The 25,183-nt window shown below is 41.7% G+C and overlaps 2 protein-coding genes and 1 long non-coding RNA gene across 6 annotated transcripts in view; 2 read left to right on the forward strand and 1 right to left on the reverse strand.

Moving 5' to 3' along the window:
* The window catches only part of slc45a4a (solute carrier family 45 member 4a), a 48,191-nt gene that overhangs the window by 8,223 nt on the left and 14,785 nt on the right, over positions 1-25,183 (reverse strand). For both annotated transcript variants that reach the window (XM_023960337.2, XM_023960338.2), the window contains exons 4-7: positions 2,776-2,964; positions 709-888; positions 435-625; positions 20-194 (exon numbers count right to left, since the gene is read on the reverse strand). In XM_023960337.2, the coding sequence (XP_023816105.1) occupies positions 20-194; positions 435-625; positions 709-888; positions 2,776-2,964 (735 nt within the window). The remainder of the gene's footprint in view (positions 1-19; positions 195-434; positions 626-708; positions 889-2,775; positions 2,965-25,183) is intronic.
* Positions 10,463-11,926, forward strand: LOC144995481 (uncharacterized). Of its 2 annotated transcripts, XR_013659008.1 has the most exons (4): positions 10,470-10,601; positions 11,320-11,383; positions 11,595-11,654; positions 11,758-11,926. It is a non-coding gene; the product is annotated as an uncharacterized LOC144995481 (long non-coding RNA). The 2 variants fall into 2 exon arrangements; XR_013659009.1 differs by lacking the exon at positions 11,320-11,383 and having other exon boundaries at positions 10,463-10,601.
* LOC111948255 (uncharacterized) lies at positions 17,945-25,147 on the forward strand. 2 transcript variants are annotated; one of them, XM_023960342.2, is made up of 9 exons: positions 17,945-18,077; positions 18,756-18,868; positions 19,525-19,626; positions 20,286-20,387; positions 21,046-21,147; positions 21,805-21,906; positions 23,797-23,898; positions 24,563-24,652; positions 24,881-25,147. In XM_023960342.2, exons 2-9 carry the CDS (start codon positions 18,764-18,766, stop codon positions 25,010-25,012), a joined length of 837 nt encoding a protein of 278 aa, XP_023816110.1. In that variant the 5' UTR covers positions 17,945-18,077; positions 18,756-18,763; the 3' UTR covers positions 25,013-25,147. The 2 variants fall into 2 exon arrangements, with proteins under 2 accessions (XP_023816110.1, XP_023816109.1); XM_023960341.2 differs by lacking the exon at positions 17,945-18,077 and having other exon boundaries at positions 18,631-18,868.

Here is a 25,183-nt window from a genome sequence, read left to right on the forward strand (position 1 = left end):
AGAGCCGCGGGGAACTTACTTCTCACCAGCTCCGCCTGCAGGAAGTCCATGTCTCCGTGGACTGACACGCTCTCTCCGTAGGGGTCATACAGGTCACATGACTCCATGGTGGAACGTTCTCCAATCGTCTCCAGCGCCGGACATCCAGCCCTGCCGTTTGCAGCTTGCTGCAGACGGGGGGGGTGTGGACTCTCCTGGGGAGGGAACGTGATTTCAGTTAACTTCACCAATAAACACAATAAAACTCCATAAAAACATGGAAGAGATGAATTCATAAACGGATAATCAATAACAGAAACTAAACATGTTTACATGTACACATACAGCACACGTGTGTACAAATGACACATTGGATCTGATGAAAAGGATGGTTGTCCGTTGGGTTTACTGTGAAATGGGACACGGGTCTTCTTAGACCCGGTAGAACCTCTAACCTGGTCCAGGCGGTCCTGCAGTGGAGAGTACTGCTGCTCCTCAATGCTGAGGAGGTGAAGCACCACCGAGGCGGAGAACAGGACGGCAGCAAAGACGAACAAGATCTGCTCCTGGGACTTAAAGATGGCTCCCAGGAAGGTGTGCGTCCAGTCCAACCCTCCAAGGGCGTAGCCGACGGCGCCGCCCAGACCTGCCGGCATGAAAACACATCCAGGCTAAGAAAGGCCAACAGTCTGAACCGGACCGGTTTGGTTTCTGTAAAAAGATCCAAACCTGCAGAAGCAGCGTGGATGTTGAGCGCCATGTCTTGTTCTTCGGTATCCGCCACGTCCAGCAGGTACGCTCTGATCGGGCCCTCAGTGGCGTCCGCGCAAAAGTCCAGAACCACAACACCCAGCACTGTCAGAACTATTCCTATTGGTTGTTTCCCGGGTTCGTCCCCCAGCGCCAGACCTGAAGGAGATGCAGGAACGTTATCCGGTCAATTTCCAAGCAGTCTTCACAAAACGCCAACACACAAAACAAACAAGACACAACACACCAACAAACACACACCAAAGGATCTGGATCCACTTTAGGACAGAGGATCTGGATCCACTTTAAGGCAGAGGATCTGGATCCACTTTAGGGCAGAGGATCTGGATCCACTTTAGGGCAGAGGATCTGGATCCACTTTAGGACAGAAGATCTGGATCCACTTTAGGACAGAGGATCTGGATCCACTTTAGGGCAGAGGATCTGGATCCACTTTAGGACAGAAGATCTGGATCCACTTTAGGACAGAGGATCTGGATCCACTTTAGGGCAGAGGATCTGGATCCACTTTAGGGCAGAGGATCTGGATCCACTTTAGGACAGAGGATCTGGATCCACTTTAGGGCAGAGGATATGGATCCACTTTAGGACAGAGGATCTGGATCCACTTTAAGGCAGAGGATCTGGATCCACTTTAGGACAGAGGATCTGGATCCACTTTAAGGCAGAGGATCTGGATCCACTTTAGGGCAGAGGATCTGGATCAGAGGATCTGGATCCACTTTAGGTCAGAGCAGAGGTGGGCACTGAGGGTCGCATTCCTGCATGTTTTCCAGCATACCCTGCTCTGGCATGTTCTGATTGGCTGGACACACCTGAACCAGGTAATCAGCCATGAGTAGGGCAAGAGTATCTGGAAATCATGCAGACACACCGGCCCTCGAGGCCTGGAATTGCCCACCCCTGGGTCAGAGGATCTGGATCCATTTTAGGGCAGAGGATCTGGATCCAGTTGGATCATTCAACATGAACCAATATTGATCATGAAACCGGATCGTCAATCAAAGGTTATGATATGAATGGTAACGATTTTTGTTTTTGACTGTAACCTTTAACATTTGTTTTTTTAAGTCCATGAACTGGACATGTGATTGATATCAAAATATTGACGTTAAAATAAAGAGGTCAATTCACATTTCCCATGATGCTTTGCACCATCCATGGTTCCTTGTGTCTCTTCAGACTTTTAAAGCTATGAAACATGACTTTACATCAAATCTGAGGAATAAAACTGTTTCTAAACTGTATGGGGGGGGGGGGGGGCACTGACCAAGCACCCAGACAGGAAGTCAACTGTGATTGGTGGATAGGAGGAAGCAAACAGGAAGCATTTCCCTGTGAACTGCCCGCTTTCGTGTTCCCAAGTCAACACTCACACGCATACACACATCCACACACACACACACACGCACACACACACCGACACGCACACACACACACACACACACACACACACACACACCCACACACACACACACACACACACAGACACGCACACACACACAGTCATATTTTTTAATTCAAAATCATGTTTTTTTAAACCCACGTCATGTTACCCCCCCCAAACACACATGAACCCCCCATCCCTGCCCCGTGTGGCCACTCCCCCCATGCTGAAGAACAAAGGCAGAACAGAAGGGAATAGAACCTGCTGACAGAGGGCGGTTCCCTCAGCTCATTTCTTACAAGTTTGGACTCCGTCTGTCTGTTTTCAGACGTTTGGTTCTAAGTCACGGCTGTTCTCCAGTCCAGTGATTTGTAGTAGAACATGGAATATAAAGGCTGTCCTATGAAGAAGGGAACACGTGGAACCACCAACAACATGAAAAGCTTTAAGAATGAATGTTGGTCTTTAAAGTTCATGTTTATATTCTAGAACCATTGACCCTTTATGACCATTATTAAAGCCGGGTCACTAGGACAGCTGGGTAATGACGGTCTAATGATGTCATCCTCTTTACTGGAACAGTGAGGTGTGTTTTGGGAAGTACCATAAATACTCACAGTAATACCTTAAATACTCACCTATCAAAGAGCCGTTCAGGAACAGCGCCACGCCCATCAGTGTTCCCACACAGAGCGCCAGGATGAAGGGCCTCCTCCTGCCCCAGCGGAGGGTACAGCGGTCGCTGGCGGAGCCGATCAGAGGCGTGAACATCAGGCCCAGAACCGGGCTGAGGAACCACGTCAGACTGTAGTACTGCTCTGGAAGACCTGCAGGGTCCAGAAGGACAAACAATGAGACCCCGAAGGAACTCCTTCCTCGTGACCTGATCACGCCTGACGTCATTTGTGTCCAACTGATCCCACAAAACAGACATTTAAAAACCACTTCCAGAGAAAACACAGACAAACAAGTAAACAAGACTCATTCTTTGTTCTACTTCTACGGAATGTCAGATTCACTCAATGACGCATAAATGGAAGGAGATCCTCCAGATCATCAGACAAAACTGCTTCTGAGCAGAACGGCGCCTCATGAGCGGATTCTGCTCCGTCTGCGCCATCATCATCATCATCATCTTAACCATCATCTTCACCATCATCATCATCATCATCATCTTCACCATCATCTTCACCATCATCATCATCATCATCATCATCTCCTCTGGACGGGACGCATCAGAACCCGTCAGGACATCGGTCAGCAGGAAAACAGGAAAGCGTAGTAAACGTTTCCCACAGCTCCATTCACACACACAGAGGTCCCCTAATAACCATACGGGTCTGCCCCCCCCCCCCGTGACCTTCCCACAGGCCGCCGTCTGTAAACGCTCTGAGGAACAATACTGAGAGAATCCAGCACAGGAAGCCGCTCAAAAACCAGAAAAAGAAAGTTTGGCTGTGAGAGCGGAAGACAGAACGAGTGTGAGAAAAGGTCTGCTTCAAAGGACCAGGGGGCGGGGCTAGAGGAGAGACGGCGAGGAACCTGTCGGACGCAGAGCCAGTCAGTCTCTGCTGCTGACGGATGGCGGGAAACAGAAAATGTCAGCAGACGAGCGGCTTCGTCTGAAGTCTGCCGTTAATCTGAAATGCTTCATTAATGATCAACGTCTCAAACGCAAAAACATTTTCCAACATGAAACATTTGCTAAAAGTTTTATTAAACATCAAGAAAGACGTTTTTATCTCAGAACATTCTGAAGAACATTTGAGCTGAAATCCAGAGCGGTGTGTAAAATGATGAACACAGCGATTTCTGTTTTCTAAGGGGGGGGGGGGTCACTGGAGCCCGAAATCAGCAGTCGGACATGAAGGCGGAGCTTGTTAGCGTGAGCCGGCGCCGCCTACTCAGACGGTTGTCCTTATTGGTGGGACTCACTGATTATCAACACTTAAATTATTATTTGGGTTTGTTTTAACAACGCACGTTGGAAGGTTTGGTTCCCATAGCAACCGTTCTTCTGCTTCTCGTCCGTTTGACCACAAACACAAGCAGAGAACGGATCCTTATCGCCTCCATCTTCTCACACGCTCGGTTCCGTTTCCTATTCTTTCCTAAAAACAAACGTTTCCTCCTGCAGCGGCGTGAGAAACAGGCAGACGACTGGTGTGAAAGTGGCAGCGGGGCAGAGGTCGCGGAGAGGTCACGGAGGAAGGAAGGAGAACGAGGGACGCCGGGAGTGTTGGCTAAACGAGTAGGGAAGCCAAGTGAAGCTTCAGCGGCGATGGATGGAAAGAAAGCCAAACTGGAATAGAAGAGTAAAAGTAAAAACCGGTTTCAATGTTTGGGTGGAAACGGAACCGCAGCAGATCAGCTCTTTTTGAGGCTTTGCTGTGCCTGAAACTTGGATTTTTGCCGATCTTCGCCGCCCCACTAAATGCCAGATCCTCCTGGCTGAACCGCAAACACGCGGTGTGATCCGGTTCTGGAGGTCAGAGCGGTTTATTGCTGCTGTTCAAAGTGAGGAGGCGGGGCTAAAGCCACCAAACGCCGGCTCAGCAAACATGACAGAATGGAAAAAAACCGCTGCACAACACGGCCATGACCACTGCTGCAGGACCCCCCCATAACCAGCAGATAACACTGCTGCAGGACCCCCCCCCCCATGACCCCCCTGCAGTGCATTTATGCCGCATGGATGCAGAGCAGCAGTTATGTAACGGCACTGCAGCAGACTGCTGGCTAATGCAGAAATGCTGGGGGGGGGGACACCCACAGATAAATACCTCAAAGGTTCCCGCCCCTCCCTGTCTCTTTCACACATCCATGTGGATCCTCTGTTAGCTTTAAAACACGTCTTTATGGTCAGAGTGGAGACATAAAAGCTTCAGCGCACTGATCAATACAGGAAACCAGCAGTGATCAACCATCAATACAGCTGTCAATCATGGAGACGGACAGCTGATGGAACCATCAATACAGCTGTCAATCATGAAGACGGACAGCTGATGGAACCATCAATACAGCTGTCAATCATGAAGACGGACAGCTGATGGAACCATCAATACAGCTGTCAATTATGAAGACGGACAGCTGATGGAACCATCAATACAGCTGTCAATCATGAAGACGGACAGCTGATGGAACCATCAATACAGCTGTCAATCATGGAGACGGACAGCTGATGGAACCATCAATACAGCTGTCAATCATGAAGACGGACAGCTGATGGAACCATCAATACAGCTGTCAATCATGAAGACGGACAGCTGATGGAACCATCAATACAGCTGTCAATTATGAAGACGGACAGCTGATGGAACCATCAATACAGCTGTCAATCATGAAGACTGACAGCTGATGGAACCATCAATACAGCTGTCAATCATGAAGACGGACAGCTGATGGAAACATCAATACAGCTGTCAATCATGAAGACTGACAGCTGATGGAACCATCAATACAGCTGTCAATCATGAAGACTGACAGCTGATGGAACCATCAATACAGCTGTCAATCATGAAGACGGACAGCTGATGGAACCATCAATACAGCTGTCAATCATGAAGACGGACAGCTGATGGAACCATCAATACAGCTGTCAATCATGAAGACGGACAGCTGATGGAACCATCAATACAGCTGTCAATCATGAAGACGGACAGCTGATGGAACCATCAATACAGCTGTCAATCATGGAGACGGACAGCTGATGGAACCATCAATACAGCTGTCAATCATGAAGACGGACAGCTGATGGAACCATCAATACAGCTGTCAATCATGAAGACGGACAGCTGATGGAAACATCAATACAGCTGTCAATCATGAAGACGGACAGCTGATGGAACCATCAATACAGCTGTCAATCATGAAGACTGACAGCTGATGGAACCATCAATACAGCTGTCAATCATGAAGACGGACAGCTGATGGAACCATCAATACAGCTGTCAATCATGAAGACGGAGAGCTGATGGAACCATCAATACAGCTGTCAATCATGAAGACGGAGAGCTGATGGAACCATCAATACAGCTGTCAATCATGAAGACGGAGAGCTGATGGAACCATCAATACAGCTGTCAATCATGAAGACGGACAGCTGATGGAACAATCAATACAGCTGTCAATCATGAAGACGGACAGCTGATGGAACCATCAATACAGCTGTCAATCATGAAGACTGACAGCTGATGGAACCATCAATACAGCTGTCCGTACAGCTGTATCAATACAGCTGTCAATCATGAAGACGGACAGCTGATGGAACCATCAATACAGCTGTCAATCATGGAGACGGACAGCTGATGGAACCATCAATACAGCTGTCAATCATGAAGACGGACAGCTGATGGAACCATCAATACAGCTGTCAATCATGAAGACGGACAGCTGATGGAACCATCAATACAGCTGTCAATCATGAAGACGGACAGCTGATGGAACCATCAATACAGCTGTCAATCATGAAGACGGACAGCTGATGGAACCATCAATACAGCTGTCAATCATGGAGACGGACAGCTGATGGAAACATCAATACAGCTGTCAATCATGAAGACGGACAGCTGATGGAAACATCAATACAGCTGTCAATCATGAAGACGGAGAGCTGATGGAACCATCAATACAGCTGTCAATCATGAAGACTGAGAGCTGATGGAACCATCAATACAGCTGTCAATCATGAAGACTGACAGCTGATGGAACCATCAATACAGCTGTCAATCATGAAGACGGATAGCTGATGGAACCATCAATACAGCTGTCAATCATGAAGACGGACAGCTGATGGAACCATCAATACAGCTGTCAATCATGAAGACGGACAGCTGATGGAACCATCAATACAGCTGTCAATCATGAAGACGGACAGCTGATGGAACCATCAAATCAGCTGTCAATCATGGAGACGGACAGCTGATGGAACCATCAATACAGCTGTCAATCATGGAGACGGACAGCTGATGGAACCATCAATACAGCTGTCAATCATGAAGACGGACAGCTGATGGAACCATCAATACAGCTGTCAATCATGAAGACGGACAGCTGATGGAACCATCAATACAGCTGTCAATCATGAAGACGGACAGCTGATGGAACAATCAATACAGCTGTCAATCATGGAGACGGACAGCTGATGGAACAATCAATACAAATGTCAATCATGAAGACGGACAGCTGATGGAACAATCAATACAGCTGTCAATCATGAAGACGGACAGCTGATGGAACCATCAATACAGCTGTCAATCATGAAGACTGACAGCTGATGGAACCATCAATACAGCTGTCAATCATGAAGACTGACAGCTGATGGAACCATCAATACAGCTGTCAATCATGAAGACTGACAGCTGATGGAACCATCAATACAGCTGTCAATCATGAAGACTGACAGCTGATGGAACCATCAATACAGCTGTCCGTACAGCTGTATCAATACAGCTGTCAATCATGAAGACGGACAGCTGATGGAACAATCAATACAGCTGTCAATCATGAAGACGGACAGCTGATGGAACCATCAATACAGCTGTCAATCATGAAGACTGACAGCTGATGGAACCATCAATACAGCTGCCAGTACAGCTGTATCAATACAGCTGTCAATCATGAAGACGGACAGCTGATGGAACCATCAATACAGCTGTCAATCATGAAGACGGACAGCTGATGGAACAATCAATACAGCTGTCAATCATGAAGACGGACAGCTGATGGAACAATCAATACAGCTGTCAATCATGAAGACTGACAGCTGATGGAACCATCAATACAGCTGTCCGTACAGCTGTATCAATACAGCTGTCAATCATGAAGACTGACAGCTGATGGAACCATCAATACAGCTGTCCGTACAGCTGTATCAATACAGCTGTCAATCATGAAGACGGACAGCTGATGGAACCATCAATACAGCTGACAATCATGAAGACGGACAGCTGATGGAACCATCAATACAGCTGTAAATCATGAAGACGGACAGCTGATGGAACCATCAATACAGCTGTCAATCATGAAGACGGACAGCTGATGAGTTATTTATTCATCTCTGACCCACAGTTTACTTTAATCATGTCATATCCTCCATGTTCCTTTAGCATCGTTAAAGACCCCCCCCCCCCCCCCCCCCCAATGAAAACCCTGGTTTTGGTGTTTTTAACACGTTCTGGTGACATTTAGCGAGAAAATGACGCTACAAATCGGCATTCGTGAGGACTTCCTCTTTAAATGGTGGTGAATCAGGAGCAGACGAGAAGAGATGATTTAGAAGAAAATACGCTGGGGGAGGGTCACAAGCTCCCTCATGCCATGTCACTAAACGGTCACTAAAAGGTCACAATGGTTAATGTAAACAAATCTCTGATGTCTTTCCTAAAATCTTTCAGTGGAAATAGAGAAATCTTTGACATTGTTTGTGTAATTCCTGCATTCACCTGAAGGGGGAGACAAACAATGAAGCCTCGGCGCATCAAGAGGTCGTCATCCGTTCAAAAAGTCTTTTTTAACTCAGACTCACATTTATAGGATTTATTCTTCATTCTTCTTGGTGATTTTGGGCCTCAGCAGGTGAACAAAGAAATAAACTCATGTAGTTCTGTGTTTTTACATCGTTGGAATGATTCATTCAGGCTTTTTTTGATATCAACATTTATTTAGTAATTTTATTCAATGAAGAGTTTGGTTCAATTTGAGATGCATCTTGTATTTTTGGATGTGATTTTTATGATGAATTCCATCTGTAATAACTTTATCAACACGACAGGAAGTGAATGTTCAGACATTTGATTCTTCACCTGAGGCTCCTCTGTTTTTGAGGAAGAGGAGGACGACGCTAAATACTGACGAAGACGCACACGTGCACACGCATATGCACTCTGCACAGATTGTACAGACATAGAACAAAACACACCTGGAAAAACGAGCCTCTCAGCTTCACATGTGAAGAACTTTCTGCTTGATTACCCATAATGCAACTGGCTCCATTCTTTGCATATTCTGTGTGAACAACAAACCCATTTGGACATGAAGCTTCAGAAACTGTTTTCTCACTTTCATTTCTTACATGTAGATTCTTTTTCTCCATATTTGGAGTTTCTTTTTCTGTAAATCTTCATCTGTTCTCTTTGTCCCTTAAATGAAGCCGTCAGCTTATGGTGATTAGTTGCCATGACATCAAGCCGTCTTTTATATAACTGGCGTCTGCGGCGTCTGCAGGGTCATGTGCCAGATTAGGCCGCCGACATGATGGGATCACGCAGGATTACCCGCCATCCAAGTCCAAACAACGCAAGATCAGGCGGCGTTCCTGACCGCTGAAGAAAAGGAACGTTCTCTAAACAGAGACGTGGAGGCGGAGCTTAACGACGCCTAGCAGACACAGAAGGTGTGTCCTCTCTGCTTTAACCCCACAGAATCAGCTGGGGGGTTAAAGGTCACGCCTTCAAACAACATAAAGGAGACGTTCTGTTGGACTGATTCGGACTGAGAGAACTCAGAGAAATGTCAGAAAAAGTTTTCTTCCTAATTCGGAGAGTTTTCCGTTTTTCTGTTGACCTTTCGTCTCCGTTCCAGGGTCCATTCTGAAAGGACGGACGCCGCTCCTCCTCGCCATGTTCCTCCTCTGGACATTTTTGTTCTCAATCTTCTGATCTGATCCCATTTCTAAATCTGAGTTCATCCAGAACAGCCAGGATCGGGACTAGGAACCTAAAAGAACGTTCTAAAACCCCACCCCACCCCCCCAAAAAACACTGAGGTGAACGTTTAGTAGCAACAGAGAACCACAAACAGAGGAACCTTCTAGAACCCCTTTGCACGGGTCTGACCCGGGTCGTTTCTGGACAGAGATGACGGGACGTCTGGAAGAAGCTCCTCCTCTGTGTGTGATGTACACACACACACACACACACACACACACACACACACACACACACACACACACACACACACACACACACACACACACACACACACACACACACACACACACACACACACACACACACACACACACACACACACACCAGGGGGGTCGGTGTGGCCTTACATTTATTACTTTGTAGGGTCCAATCACATGGAGCCCACCAACAGTGTGGGGCCCAACGTCCTCGTGGGGCCCAAAATCGTGGACCCCACAAAGTTTGAGCTATTTAACAGGCTTGGGAGGGCCCCCTGATGCTCCTGTTTCGTTTTTAGGGGTTGCCCCATGAAGTGACAAAAATTGAAAATGTGGGTAAAAAATGTGTGTGAAATTTTTTTAATGTAGCGCCCCCTACTGTCACAGACCCGGTATTGCAGAGGATACACACTCCCGGAAGTGTGTATCCCATTAGCCTATGAGGAAATGTTTGCATTTTTGCGTCATCATACTTCGACCACGCCCACTTCCTGGATCTTTTTAAAGGCCCTTTAAAGGACAACCTGATGGTTGATGCAAGAGTTTTGGAAGCAACAGGTAGGGTTCTTTCGACTTAAATTTACAAGTTAGTGTGCTTTTTATCTCTTATGACTTTGTTTGCAATGACAGCTACATGCAGTAAAAAAAATGGGGGAAAAAATCTTTATGAATTAAAAACAGAAGTAAACAGCACATATTACTAATGCTAATGCTAGGTAGGCTATCTATCATGGCTGGGAACCTAACACTGCTTTGTTACCTTTTTTTTAAAGAAAATCTAAAGCATGTTGAGTTATGTTTGAAAAAAGTTGAAACAAGATATAAAGTATTTGAAATGACAAGAATTGATAAGAGAGTAGTGACCTAATTACATTAATCTCCACTGCTTATCACTGAAAATTCATTCAATTTACTGCAGATTAATTTTGTAGCATATGTAAGTTAAAAATTTTAAAATGAAAGACAACTATTAAATAAATTAATCTTGTCAGTGCTATTGCTAAAATGAAAAAAAAAAAAAAGCTTGCCACCTTGACGAATCATATCTTTATTTCTAGACTGAGTGTAAAGTCAAAAGAAACACATAAAAAGAATGCATTATTGATAGCATGATAGGTCTTTATAAATAGCACAATATAGATGTTTTTATTTTATCATGAGCTTAAGCTTGCGCTATTCTAAAATTGATAATGACACTTTGAGATGCTTATAGAAATTCATTGCCTTACAATGTTAGCTGATGTCAAATTAAGCGTTTTCGCATTTGCTGTAACAGATCCAAAAGGGGCAAGAACAAAATCATATGATAAACCCTAGTGATAAAGTGCAATTTCCTTGTGGTAAGTGCAAAATAAATATGGAGTTTATGGGATTTGTTTTTATCTTCGTGTTGTACATTCAAATAGTGTAATAAAAAGGAATAAAAAATAGTTGGATTCCCCTTTATTTTAATCTCCCTTTAGAGATTAGTGAATGATCATCAAGAAATACCAAACCACACTATACAAATAATTGTTGCAAATAACAAACCACATTTGCACTTATTTGCAGTTAAAGGAATAGAGACTGGAGCTGACATAGAATCTAACTTTGGTAATTCAAAGCGAAAAGGTGAGTAAATAACTGCAAATATTAAGTTAGGAAAATGTCTGTTTCAAATGTCCAAACATTTAAAATGTCCTAAAACTTTCCATTTGTTTTATCATACATTCAGAAGAAGCAAAAGCAAAAATGTACTGAGAAAACCAAAGGGAAAGAGTTCCTGAAGACTATTGTTTCCCACAAGGAATGAAAATACCAAACAAAAGTCCTTCTAGGTAACAACTATATTGTTCAATGTCATTTGTTATTTGTGCAAGGACTGTTGATTTCAAACGAGTCTTTATAGGATCCTTCCATATGCTAATTGTCTTTTGTTTTAGTTTTTACTCTAAGGTTAAATTGTCTTCATTAAAACTTACTGTGTTCTAGCTTTAAACTTTCTCTTAATCAACTATTTTCAAGTTTTTCCAATTGTTATACAGACAATTTTCACAAAAGACATTCTCACCACAGACAATTCTTTAAAAAACTATTTTGAAATGAAATATTGAAATTGAATATCCGTGGGTGATTTGTCCTCCAAGCTCGGGTCATCTACCAGAGGCCTGGGAGTTTGAGGGTCGTCCAGTATCTAAGCTGTTCCTAGCATTGTACTTCTCTGGACTGACAGGCCTGAGGTCTTTCCAGGTATCTGTTGCAGCCACTCCTCCAGCTTGGGGGTTACTGCTCCAAGTGCTCCAATTACCACTGTCACCTTCACTTTCCATGCTTTCTCCAGTTCCTCTTTGAGTCCCTGGTATTACTCCAGTTTCTCATGTTCCTTCTTCCTGATGTTCCCATTGCTTGGCACTGCCACATCCACCACAACGGCTTTCCTCTGTTCTTTGTCCACCACTACAATGTCTGGTTGGTTCTCCATTACCGTCCTATCAGTCTGGATCTGGAAGTCCCACAGGATCTTTGCCCTCTCATTCTCTACCACCTTCGGAGGTGTTTCCCATTGTTTTGACCATGGGGTTTCCAGTTCATATTGTGCACACATGTTCCTGTATAATATTCCAGCCACTTGATTATGGCGCTCCATGTATGCTTTACCTGCACTAAGGCTTTACCTTACACCCTGCAGTTGTGTGCTGGATTGTTTCAGGCGCCTCTTTGCACAGCCTACACCTTGGGTCTTGTCTGGTGTGGTAGATCTGAGCCTCCATCGTTCTGGTGCTCAGGGCTTGTTCCTGAGCTGCCAGGATGGTGCTTCAGTGCTGTCCTATACGCCAGCCTTTCTAGCCATTGGTAGGACTTCTTGATATCAGCCACTTCGGTTATGGTCGGTTGGTACATCCCATGCAGGGGTTTGTCCTCGCATGAGGATCTGTCCTCCAGCACTGTATCCTCTGCTCTCCATTGCCTGAGACATTCACTGAGCACACTGTCAGTTGGGGCCTTGAGCTTGATGCACACATGCATCTTGGATGTTTCATCCCGGCCTCCTTCCTTGCGGCTAGCATACAGTCTCAGGGTGCTGGATTTGGGATGGAACCCTCCATGCATGGTGGGGATTTTTCGTGTTTTAACATCCATGGTCTGTATCTCTTTCTTTGGCCATCTTATTATTCCTGCAGGGTATCTGATAACTGGCAGTGCATAGCTGTTAATTGCCCGGGTCTTATTCTTGCCATTGAGCTGGCTTCTTAGGACTTGCCTTACTCGTTGGAGGTATTTAGCTGTTGCAGCCTTCCTTGTTGCCTGCTCCAGGTTGCCATTTGCCTGCGGAATTCCAAGGTACTTGTAACTGTCCTCGATGTCTGCTATTGTTCCTTCTGGGAGTGAGACTACTCCTGTGTGGACTACCTTGCCTCTCTTTGTCACCATCCGGTTGCATTTCTCAAGCCCGAATGACATCCCAATGTCAGTACTGAAGATCCTGGTTGTGTGGATCAGGGAGTCAAGTCACGCTCGCTCTTAGCATAAAGCTTGATATCATCCATGTAGAGGAGGTGACTGATGTTGGCCCCATTTCTGAGTCGGTATCCATAGCCAGTCTTTTTGATTATTTGGCTGAGGGGGTTCAGACCTATGCAGAACAGAAGTGGGGACAGAGCATCACATTGGTATATCCAACATTTGATGGACACTTGTGCAAGTGGCTTCCCATTGGCTTCATGGGTGGTTTTCCACAGCTTAATTTAGTTTCTTATGAAGGCTCTTAGAGTCCTGTTGATGTTGTACAGCTCCAACCATTCAGTGATCCACGTGTGTGGCATTGAGTCATAAGCTTTCTTGTAATCAATCTAAGCTGTGCACAGGTTGGTGTTTCGTGACCTGCAGTATTGAGCGACTGTTCTGTCAACCAGGAGTTGGTGTTTGGCTCCTCTGGAGTCTCTGCCAATGCCCTTCTGTGTGTTGCTCATGTATTGATCCATATGCCCATTTATCTTGGTTGCAATGATGCCTGACATCAGCTTCCATGTTGTGGACAGACAGGTTATTGGGCGGTAGTTGGATGGGACTGCACCCTTTGAGGGATCCTTCTGGATCAGGATTGTTCGCCCTTCCGTTAGCCATTCAGGGTGAGTCCCATCTCTTAGCAGCTTGTTCATTTGTGCTGCTAGGCGCTCGTGGAGTGCGGTGAGTTTCTTTAGCCAGTAGGCATGTATAATGACAGGGCCCGGTGCTGTCCAGTTCTTCATACCTGAGACTCCTCCTTGGATGTCTGCCACTGTGATGGATACTGGATTCTGTTCAGGGAGGTTGCTATGTTCATTTCTCAGAGAGACCAGCCATTGGGCATTGCTATTATGTGCTGCCTCTTTCTCCCATATGCTTTTCCAGTACTGTTCAGTTTCCAGCCTTGGTGGGTCTGCTCGGCTGTTTTGACCCTGCCACTGACCATACACTTTCGCTGAGTTGCGAACAGCCTGTTTATTCATCTGGCTTCATTGTCTCTTGTGTACCTCTTTAGGCGGCTGCTCAAGGCTAGGAGCCTTGGTTTGGCAGTTTCCAGTGCTTCAGGTATGGGCATCTGGCTGTATCTCTTAGGTACTTGCTTTCTTATTGTACCTCTTTGAGCCTCTGTCAGCTTACTCACATCCTTCTGAGTTGCCTTGATTTTGGCCTCTAACCGTTGCTTCCATGGTAGGTATTGTTGTTTTCTCCCATGGTTGCTCTTATAGCCAAGCATCTCAAGGATCACTGCTGCTGAAGTGTAAACCAGTTCATTGTTTTCTGTGATGGTTGTGGTAGGAATTGCCCTCAATGCTTCATTCACAGTTTCCAGGAGACTTTCAGGTGGTACATAATTTAACTGTTGTAGCTGGTATCAGGGTTGCCTAGTGTTCATTCTAGACATGATCTTGTCTTTCAGGCCAGTTGCTGCCTCGCTCAGCATATCTGTAGTTGTTGGAGCTGTGTACCCAAGCTCAGGGTGGGAGTGTGGTATAGCCTCCTGTCTGACCTGTTGTTCTGGCTCTCCCGTGGTATTATATTGTAGCTTCAATCTCAAATTGTGATAGGAGTTGCCGATTGTAGATGTTAGAGCATTGGGCTACCAGTTGTTGGCAGTTATCCTTGATTGTGGGTTTCAAAGCATCCATTCATTCCACATTCTCTGCATTCTCTGAGGGGTTACATGCAGAGAATGTAACCCCTCTGGGTGGAATTACTTGAGTAGTAGCATCGCAGGACTGCTTGTGGGTCCTAGTACTTGTTTAAGCATAGTTGGAGGCAAAGCCTTTAGCCACCAAGCCCCTGTCTTATGGGATAAACTACCATCTTATGGAAGAGAGGCCGAAACAGTTTCTACATTCAAAGATAGGCTCAGAAAATTCCTTTTTTGACAGTCTTATTGGCAGACTAGCTAGTAATACGAGAATGCTTAAGTTACTATGAACATGTTTGAATTAAACTTAATAACAGTAAGAGTTGTTAATAGGCTGCTAGAATTTAGTGCTATGGTGCACTAGGGTTCTGTCCTCTATTCTCGATCATTTATTTATCATTCAGTTCTCCATAGCTCTGTTTGGTGCAGTGTGATTCATGCATTGTCCCCTTTTTCCCACTCTCCGAGTGATTCCAGATTCCAGTTGTGCTCCTGATTTCAACATGTACCTTGCCTCTGGCTCGTCCCACGCCCCTAGCCATCCCCCAACTCCATCTGGATGAACCCCATCTGCTGGACTATTTAGACATGTAGTTGTAATGTTAGATAAGCTAATTCTTCTCTTCTCTAAGACATCTGGTGTCTGACCATCCTGGGGAGGATCCCTCCTTTATGTGGACACCCCTGAGGTTTCTTCTTTTTTTCCTGGAATCGTTTTTTTTTTTCAGGAGGTTTCCTTGAAGAGAAGGAGGGTCTAAGGCAGGGGTCTGCAACCTTAACTACTCAAAGAGCCATTTGGATCAGTTTCCACATATATTAAAACACAGGGAGCCACAACAGACTTTGGAAAACCTAGTGTTTCCAGTGAACGGCATAATTTAATAATAATAATAATAATGGATTGGATTTATCTGCGCTTTTCAAGACACCCAAATTTAACTGGTTTTGAAACATTTCAATCGCTATTCACTTCTCATTCAATTTCATTAAAAATTTATTGTCTTCAGAGGCAGTCCTGGCTAGTTTGACACCTTGGGCAAAACAAAAATATATATTTTTTACTGTATTATTAAACATAAGAAAAAAAATGCTTGTATAGTTGAATTCACAATCAACATATAGTGTGTAGTTACATTTAACACGTATCTGTCTGTGTTTTCTTTCTGAAGGCTGGGTGTTTTTTGGTAAAAACTGACAAATTTCTCTGTTTTTTTTTTCTTGAGCTGAATACAACCTTGAAACCAATTATGAATTAATAAATTCAAGTAATTTCCGTTTGCTTCATGAATGAACAATGGAAACTAGAGGACATATTCTTCTGTTTTTTGTGCTTAAGTGTCGCATAAAACTTACTTAAAAAGAAACAAATGATTGTGTTCATTGCATGTGAAGCATTGACTGTATATGATAATGGCAGAGAAGCTTAGATGAAATACATCAATAAAATAATTAACAAGACTGGTCTAATTAAGTGTAAACCTTCATTAGCCAAATGTTGCTCCAAATTTTACTCCTCCATCAGTAAATTTGGACGTATTTGGTGCCTAGCAAGTTTTAACTTTGGACCCGGCACACATTCCTTTACCCTTGGAGTGTTTTTCTTCTTTCTACACTGGACGCTCAACTTTTGATCTTTTGTCCATTTTCCAAAAACCTAAAATAGACTTTTAAATCTCTCAAACATCCAGACTTAAGATGAGTGAGGTGATGGAAACAAATTCCCTTTGATGCAGACTTCTTTTTGCTCTTTCTCTTTTCATAAAATCCAGTAAAGCCAATATAGAATATACATTTTATGGATGACAACTATTTTTTATTAGGAACCAGCTGTTGGTTTGTTGCAGGTTCTTGAATCATAAGCAGTGAGTCTCAGCCCCTCCCCCGCCTCTCTACTTGTTCATGTCCTCTGCAGCTGCGAGTCGTTTTCCCACTTGCAACCCCCCATGCGCTCCTCCAGTGTACTCTACACAGAGAGGGCTAAACACAGTTGTCGTAGCAGAAAGGTGACAGGATAGTAGGGGTGCCCTAGCACAAATGAAGTTAATTTTACGTGGAAATGGGTGGTTTTAGTGTAGAAAACTGCAGGGGTTGGGGACTGTCAATTTTTTTTTTTTTTTTTTTGGGTGCCCGTGTTCCCACAACAAGATTACCACTGACTGTCTTTTTGGAAGAACTTTCCATCCCATTACAGTCTCTTGTCCACAACCGAAGACACACCCCCTCCGCGCATTCACGCTGCTCTCCTCCTCCTGCCCACTCACACATACCAACAGTGATAAAGGCACCACAACAATCTTAAAACATAATAGTTATTTTATAAAACCACAGAGAGCTGCAGCACAGAGATGAAATAGCAACCTGTGGCTCCGGAGCCACAGGTTGAGCAAGAATTGCAATTTGCCACAACACAAATGTTCAACGCCCATCCTTTCTCGCACATCTAACCCTAACCGGATCAGGGAGGGCAAGGGCAGCAGAAGAGGATATGGGAGACTTTGGCACAGTCATTTCAGTAGCTATGTCACGAGTCTGAGCATTTTAAAGCATCTGGTTTAGATCTGCTCCTGATCCAATGCAATTTTAATTAGGAAAAACGTACAAACTTATCTTTATTCATGTATTATTTTATGTGTCCTTTATTATGAAAAACATTTCTACAAGAACATGTTAAAAAACACAAAAACAAGATTTTCATTTGCGTGGATCTTTTAATATTTGTATAGGGAGCCAGGTGGACCTCTCAAGAGCTAAATGCTGAAAGTGTGTATATTCTACCCAATGAGAACTCATTTACATGATTAAGTCATCACATGTACACCACGCCCACTTCTTGGACCTCTTACAGGCATGATTGCCTAAGCTTGGAGAAAAGGCCTTGGTAGCAAGCAAAGTAACAGGTAGGTTTTTTCTTTTTTTGGTGGGGTGTTGATGTTTCTTAAGTCTGTCTCTGCCTCTGTTTTTTTGCAATGACAACTACATGCACTCAGAATCAAATGCAAGAACGTTCACATAAAGGAAATACAGTAGTTAACATTGAGCACATGTTGCTAATGCTAGCGCTAATGCTAGCGCTAATGCTAGCGCTAATGCTAAAATAGCAGTACATCATGACTGAGACCTGAAAGTTTTAAAAAGAGAATCCATGAAGCCTGAAGCCCTCACTGCTCTAGCCTAACTGCATATTGGCTGATAGTGTCATATTTAGCTCTGCAGCAAAGATTAAAATGTTCATGAGGGATTTTCCTGTGGTAGCTATGGGACAGGTGTTAAATTTGTACTTGAAGGAACTGACTTTATTTCCATGCGCATAGTTCAGCATGTATAAAAGAAATTAAGGCTTAATGTTATAAAAAAAAAAGGTTTTCTTGATTTCTTTGTTATTCAATATAACCCTATTTTTTTTATACACAAATATAAATATTTGTACTTTTCTTACAGTCTCATCCTGAACATTACCAAATTTTATGCATGCACTGTTATAATATTGATTTTATTTAAAGATATTTGAATACATAAATTTACTTATACATAAGTGTGATCAACTAAAACTTATGACTTTACATTTGTTGTGATAGAGCCAAAAATGGAAAGAAAAAAACAAAAGATAAGAAAGAAAAAACCAAGGATTCAAACAACACCTGATCATACATCAAGTCATGTCTCGGCCCCTGAAGAGTTGACAACAGAGGTAAGATGGACAGTATGTGTTGTAGTCATTTTTGTTAGTAGTTAGTAGCTGCAACTTTTTGTTTTCAAAGAAAAGAGTTGATATAGTAAGCAATGACTGACATTAATTTAGTGTAATAATACTGTACTTTAGTAATCTTTAGTAGAGGTTGTGTATTTTGTAGTTATTACATGTATTTTTATTTAAATTCCTTTATTTTTGCACTTGATGCCTTACACACAAATTACAAACTTAAACTGTGTGGGGTCTTTTTGTGAAAACCTTCCCCCAACTTTTTCCTGACTGGCTTGACTTTTACACACACAAGTTTCTAGCTGCTCTTTATGGGGCCCTCCCGTCTGCTAATTACCTTTTGTCTTGGTTTTTAACTCTAAGGTTAACATGTCTTCTTAGAACTTCATGGATTCTCTTCTTAACACTGTCTCTTCATCATCTGTTTGGTTTTACAGACTTTTCTTAACTCTTTTTCAGAGTATTTTCATGGAAACGCTTTTTAAATGCACACTATTCCTTTAAAAAATGCTATATTGTCATATTAAATGTTCTTAGACTATTTATCTAGCCTTAATTATAAAGTGTTTACAAAAACTTGTCTATTAAGGTAAAGTCAAGCAACTAGTAAGTGCTTTATCTCTGTTTTCATTTTTGTTCTGTAGGTGGTGGCACTCAAACATGGAGACACCAGAACTGGGGCAAAGAAACTTTCACCTGATCAAACATCAAGTCATGTCTTGGCCTGTCAAAAAATGACAACAGAGGTAAGGTGGACAATACTTGTTGTAATCAGTTGCACTAGTAATCATACTGCAACTTGGAAATGTTTTCACAGAAAAGAGTTGACATAGTTAGCAATGACTGACATTCATATAGTGTAGTAATACTGTACTTAAGTAACCTTTGGTAGAGGTTTTGTATTTTGCAGTTACTGGATGCATTTTTATTTAAATTCCTTTATTTTTGCAGTTGATGCCTTACACACAAATTACAAACCCTAACTTTGTGGGGTCTTTTTGTGAAAACCTTCCCACAACTTTTTCCTGACTGGCTTGACTTTTACACACACACAAGTTTCTAGCTGCTCTTTATGGGGCCCTCCCGTCTGCTAATTACCTTTTGTCTTGGTGTTATCTCTAAAGTTAACATGTCTTCTTAGAATTTTATGGATTCTCTTCTTAAAACTGTCTCTTCATCATCTGTTTGGTTTCACAGACTTTTCTTAACTCTTTTTCAGAGTATTTTCATGAAAACGCTTTTTTAATGCACACTATTCCTTTAAAAAAATGCTATATTGTCATATTAAATGTTCTTAGACTATGTATCTAGCCTTAATTATAAAGTGTTTACAAAAACTTTTGTATTAAGGTAAAGTCATGCAACTATAAAGTGCTTAGTCTCTGTTTCCCTTTTTGTTCTGTAGGTGGTGGCACTCAAGCCTGGAGACACCAGACCTGGGGCAAAGAAACTTTCACCTGATAAAAAAGCTAGATATGTCTTGGCCCATCAAAAAAAGGCAACAGAGGTAAGACGGACATTACTTTTTGTATTCATTTGTGTTAGTAGTTAGTAGCTGAAACTTAGCAATGTTTTCAAAGAAGAGTTGACATGGTTAGCAATGACTGACATTCATATCGTGTAGTAATACTGTACTTAAGTAACCTTTAGTAGAAGTTTTGTATTTTGCAGTTACTGCGTGTATTTTTATTTAAATTTCTTTATTTTTGTACTTGATGCCTTACACACAAATTACAAACCCGAGCTTTGTGGGGGCCTTTTGTGAAAACCTTCCCACAACTTTTTCCTGACTGGCTTGACTTTTACACACACAAGTTTCTAGCTGCTCTTTGTGGGGCCCTTCCGTCTGCTAGTTGTCTTTTGTCTTGGTGTTATCTCTAAAGTTAACATGTCTTTCTTAGAACTTCATGGATTCTCTTCTTAAAACTGTCTACTCATCCTCTGTTTGGTTTCACAGACTTTTCTTAACTCTTTTTTAGAGAATTTTCATAGAAACACTTTTTCAATGCACACTTTTCCTTTAAAAAAATGCTATATTGTCATATTAAATGTTCTTAGACTATGTATCTAGCCTTAATTATAAAGTGTTTACAAAAACTTTTGTATTAAGGTAAAGTCATGCAACTATAAAGTGCTTAGTCTCTGTTTCCCTTTTTGTTCTGTAGGTGGTGGCACTCAAGCCTGGAGACACCAGACCTGGGGCAAAGAAACTTTCACCTGATAAAAAAGCTAGTTATGTCTTGGCCCATCAAAAAAAGGCAACAGAGGTAAGACGGACAGTACTTGTTGTATTCATTTGTGTTAGTAGTTAGTAGCTGAAACTTAGCAATGTTTTCAAAGAAGAGTTGACATAGTTAGCAATAACTGACATTCATATCGTGTAGTAATACTGTACTTAAGTAACCTTTAGTAGAAGTTTTGTATTTTGCAGTTACTGCGTGTATTTTTATTTAAATTTCTTTATTTTTGTACTTGATGCCTTACACACAAATTACAAACCCGAGCTTTGTGGGGTCCTTTTGTGAAAACCTTCCCCCAACCTTTTCCTGACTGGCTTGACTTTTACACACACAAGTTTCTAGCTGCTCTTTGTGGGGCCCTCCCGTCTGCTAGTTGTCTTTTGTCTTGGTGTTATCTCTAAAGTTAACATGTCTTTCTTAGAATTTCATGGATTCTCTTCTTAAAACTGTCTACTCATCCTCTGTTTGGTTTCACAGACTTTTCTTAACTCTTTTTTAGAGAATTTTCATAGAAACACTTTTTCAATGCACACTTTTCCTTTAAAAAAATGCTATATTATCATATTAAACATTCTTAGACTATATATCTAACCTTAATTATAAAGTGTTTACAAAAATGTTAGTATTAAGTTAAAGTCCAGCAACTATAAAGTGCTTAATCCCTGTTTTCCTTTTTTTTTGTAGGTGGTGGTACTCAAACCTGGAGACACCAAACCTGGGGCAAAGAAACTTTCACTTGGTAAAAAACCTAGTCATGTCTTGGCCCGTCAAAAGATGACAACAGAGGTAAGGTGGACAATACTTGTTTTAGTAATTTGTGTTAGTAGTTATTAGGGGTGTCACGATTCTCCAAATCCTCGATTCGATTGCATTTTCGATTCTAAGGTCACGGTTCGATTCGATTCTCGATTTTTACATTTGTTCTTTTTTAAGCACAGATTGTCATTTTTTTAAAACTAGACTTTAATGCAATAGAATATCTGACCTTTGTTTGCAATGTAACACACTACACTGTCAAATTTAAAACGTTTATTAACAAAATAATGGAACAATAACTTATATCTTTAGTCAATTAAATTTTTTAAAATAAACTGGCTTCAAGTTTCTATTTTGTAAGTGCAGCCTTCTTCAAAAAAGATGACATTCAAGTTCAAAACAAAACAAACAAAAACAATAAAACAGAGACATGTCCATAGTCTCTGAACAATTAAGTGTCTTAAACTTTTTCTGAACATAAACATGTACCACACTGATAACTACTTTTTATCCCCTGAGAATGATGACTGTATTCTTCCATATTTTTACAAGGTCTGCTCAGACCTTCAATAACTTTCTCTTTTACATTATTGTACACGGAGGGAATCCCCGTAGCTGAGAGGTGCGTTCTATTGGGGATTTCGTAGCGGGGCTCTAACACGCTAATTAAATGCCTAAAACCGCAGTTTTCGACCACCGAATAAGGTCGCATGTCCCCGCCTATAAATACTCCAACCGCACGCCTAATCGCATTTGCACGAGTTGAGTTGCTTGGAAGTTTAATTCCAAATGAAGACGGAAGAGTAGTTTGTGTAGTTGTTGGTTTACAGATGAATCTATGTTTTTGTTGTGCCTGCGTGATGCCCTGCATGTTAGTCGTGCTGTCCGTGAGAGAATACGGCACAAGCACATACAGCGCAGCTTGCAAACTGTTTTATTTATTTTTTTGTCGACAACGGGAAGGTTGTCAACATAACTCACTGGAAATCCAAAATACCTCCACACCAGCGACTTCGGTGAAAGAGGAGGAAATTAAAGTTCTGTCGATGGGTCTCCTGCATCCCATCGACGATACCATGCTATCTTTTGAGTGGCTGTTAGAGGAGGTTGACTCGCAGCACTTCTTTTTTTTTCTTTTTTAAACTTTATTAACAAATAGACTCGCAGTACTTTTTCCGCTTGGCAAGAAACCAGACGCAGCATGGGGGCGTGGCAGCATCGACGATTCCATTTTTTCATTCGAAGTTAGAGACTGTGACTTAATTTCGATCGATTTCGATTTAAAGTCGGAATCGTGACACCCCTAGTAGTTATACTGCAACTTGGCAATGTTTTCAAAGAAAAGTGATGATATTTTCAACAATGACTCAATTAAATTTAGTGTAGTAATACTGTACTTTAGTAACCTTTAGTAGAGGTTGTGTATTTTGCAGTCATTGCATGTATTTTTATTTACATTCTTTTATGTTTACACATACACACAAGTTACAAACCTGAACTTTATGGGGTCCTTTTGTGAAAACCTCCCCCCAACTTTTTCCTGACAGGCTTGACTTTTACACACACAAGTTTCTAGCTGCTCTTTATGGGGCCATCCCGTCTGCTAATGATCTTTTATCTTGGTGTTATCTCTAAAGTTAACATGTGTTTCTTAGAACTTCATGGATTCTCTTCTTAAAATTGTTTATTTTTTATCTGTTTGGTTTCACAGACTTTTCTTAACTCTTTTTCAGAGTATTTTCATAGAAACGCTTTTTCAATGCACGCAATTCCTTTAAAAAATGCTATATTATCATATTAAACGTTTTTGGACTACATATCTAACCTAATTTATAAAGTGTTTACAAAAACTTTTGTATTATGGTAAAGTCAGGCAACTAGTAAGTGCTTAATCTCTGTTTTCGTTTTTTTTTTCTATAGGTCGTGGCACCTGAACCTGGAGACACCAGACCTTGGGCAAAGAAACTTTCACCTGATCAAACATCAAGTGAATTCTCGGCCCGTCAAAAAATGACAACAGAGGTAAGGTGGAAAATACTTGTTATAGTCATTTGTGTTATTACTTATAATACAACTTGGCAATGTTTTAAAAGAAAAGTGATGATGTTTTTAACAATGACTCAATTAAATTTAGTGTAGTAATACTGTAGTTCAGTAACCTTTAGTAGAGGTTGTATATTTCGCAGTCATTGCATGTGTTTTTATTTACTATCCTTTATTTTTGCACTTGATGCCTTACACACAAATTACAAACCTGAACTTTGTGGGGTCTTTTTGTGAAAACCTCCACCCAACTTTTTCCTGACTGGCTTGACTTTTTCACACACAAGTTTCTAGCTTCTCTTTATGGGGCCCTCCCGTCTGCTAATGATCTTTTATCTTGGTGTTATCTCTAAAGTTGACATGTCTTTCTTAGAACTTTATGGATTCACTTCTTAAAACTGTCTCATCATTCTCTGTTTGGTTTCACAGACTTTTCTTAACTCTTTTTCAGAGTATTTTCATAAGAACGCTTTTTCAATGCACCCAATTCCTTTACAAAAATGCTATATTTTCATATTAAATGTTCCTAGACTACATATTTAGCCTTAATTCTAAAGTGTTTACAAAAACTTTTGTATTAAGGTAAAGTCATGCAATTACAAGGTGATTGATCTCTGTTTTCATTTTTTTTTTTTTACTATAGGTGGTGGCACTCAAACCAGGAGACACCAGACATAAGACAAAGAAACTTTCACCTGATCAAACATCAAGTCATGTCTTGGCCCGCCAAAAAGTAAGTTTTTTGTCAAAAAAAACTATTTAAAAAAATGCTTTTCAATGCACGCAATTCCTTAAAAAATGCTATTTTGTCACATTAAACATTCTTGGACTTGAAATCTAGACTTAATTATAAAGTTTTTCCAAAACCTTTGTATTAAGGTAAAATCAGGTCACTATAGACAGTCACTATAGTTAGTCACCATAAGGTTCTTAATCTCCTTTTCCTTTTTTTTTTCTATAGGTGGTGGCATTCAAAGCTGAAGACACCAGACCTGAGGCACAGAAACAATATTATTACACTTGGGTTTTTATATTATTCTTATTATTTTTAAGTATATTTTTTATACTTATTATTTTCTTTAAAAATTACTAATCTTGTATGAGTTACTGTAAATAACGATGTAAAAATCTGGCTATAAAGTAACTGTAAAAATGTTTGGTTAAAGTTTGTTTAGAAATACACATAAGGCTGCAAGCAAGTGGAAAGTAAGGAAATGTATGCTATGTGTTTCTGACAGTTTGCCTTTACAGCTGGTCTGAAAGG

This window comes from Oryzias latipes, chromosome 11 (assembly GCF_053564925.1).
Source record: "Oryzias latipes strain Hd-rR chromosome 11, Olatipes_Hd-rR_3.1".
In the NCBI taxonomy this organism is placed as follows: domain Eukaryota; kingdom Metazoa; phylum Chordata; class Actinopteri; order Beloniformes; family Adrianichthyidae; genus Oryzias; species Oryzias latipes.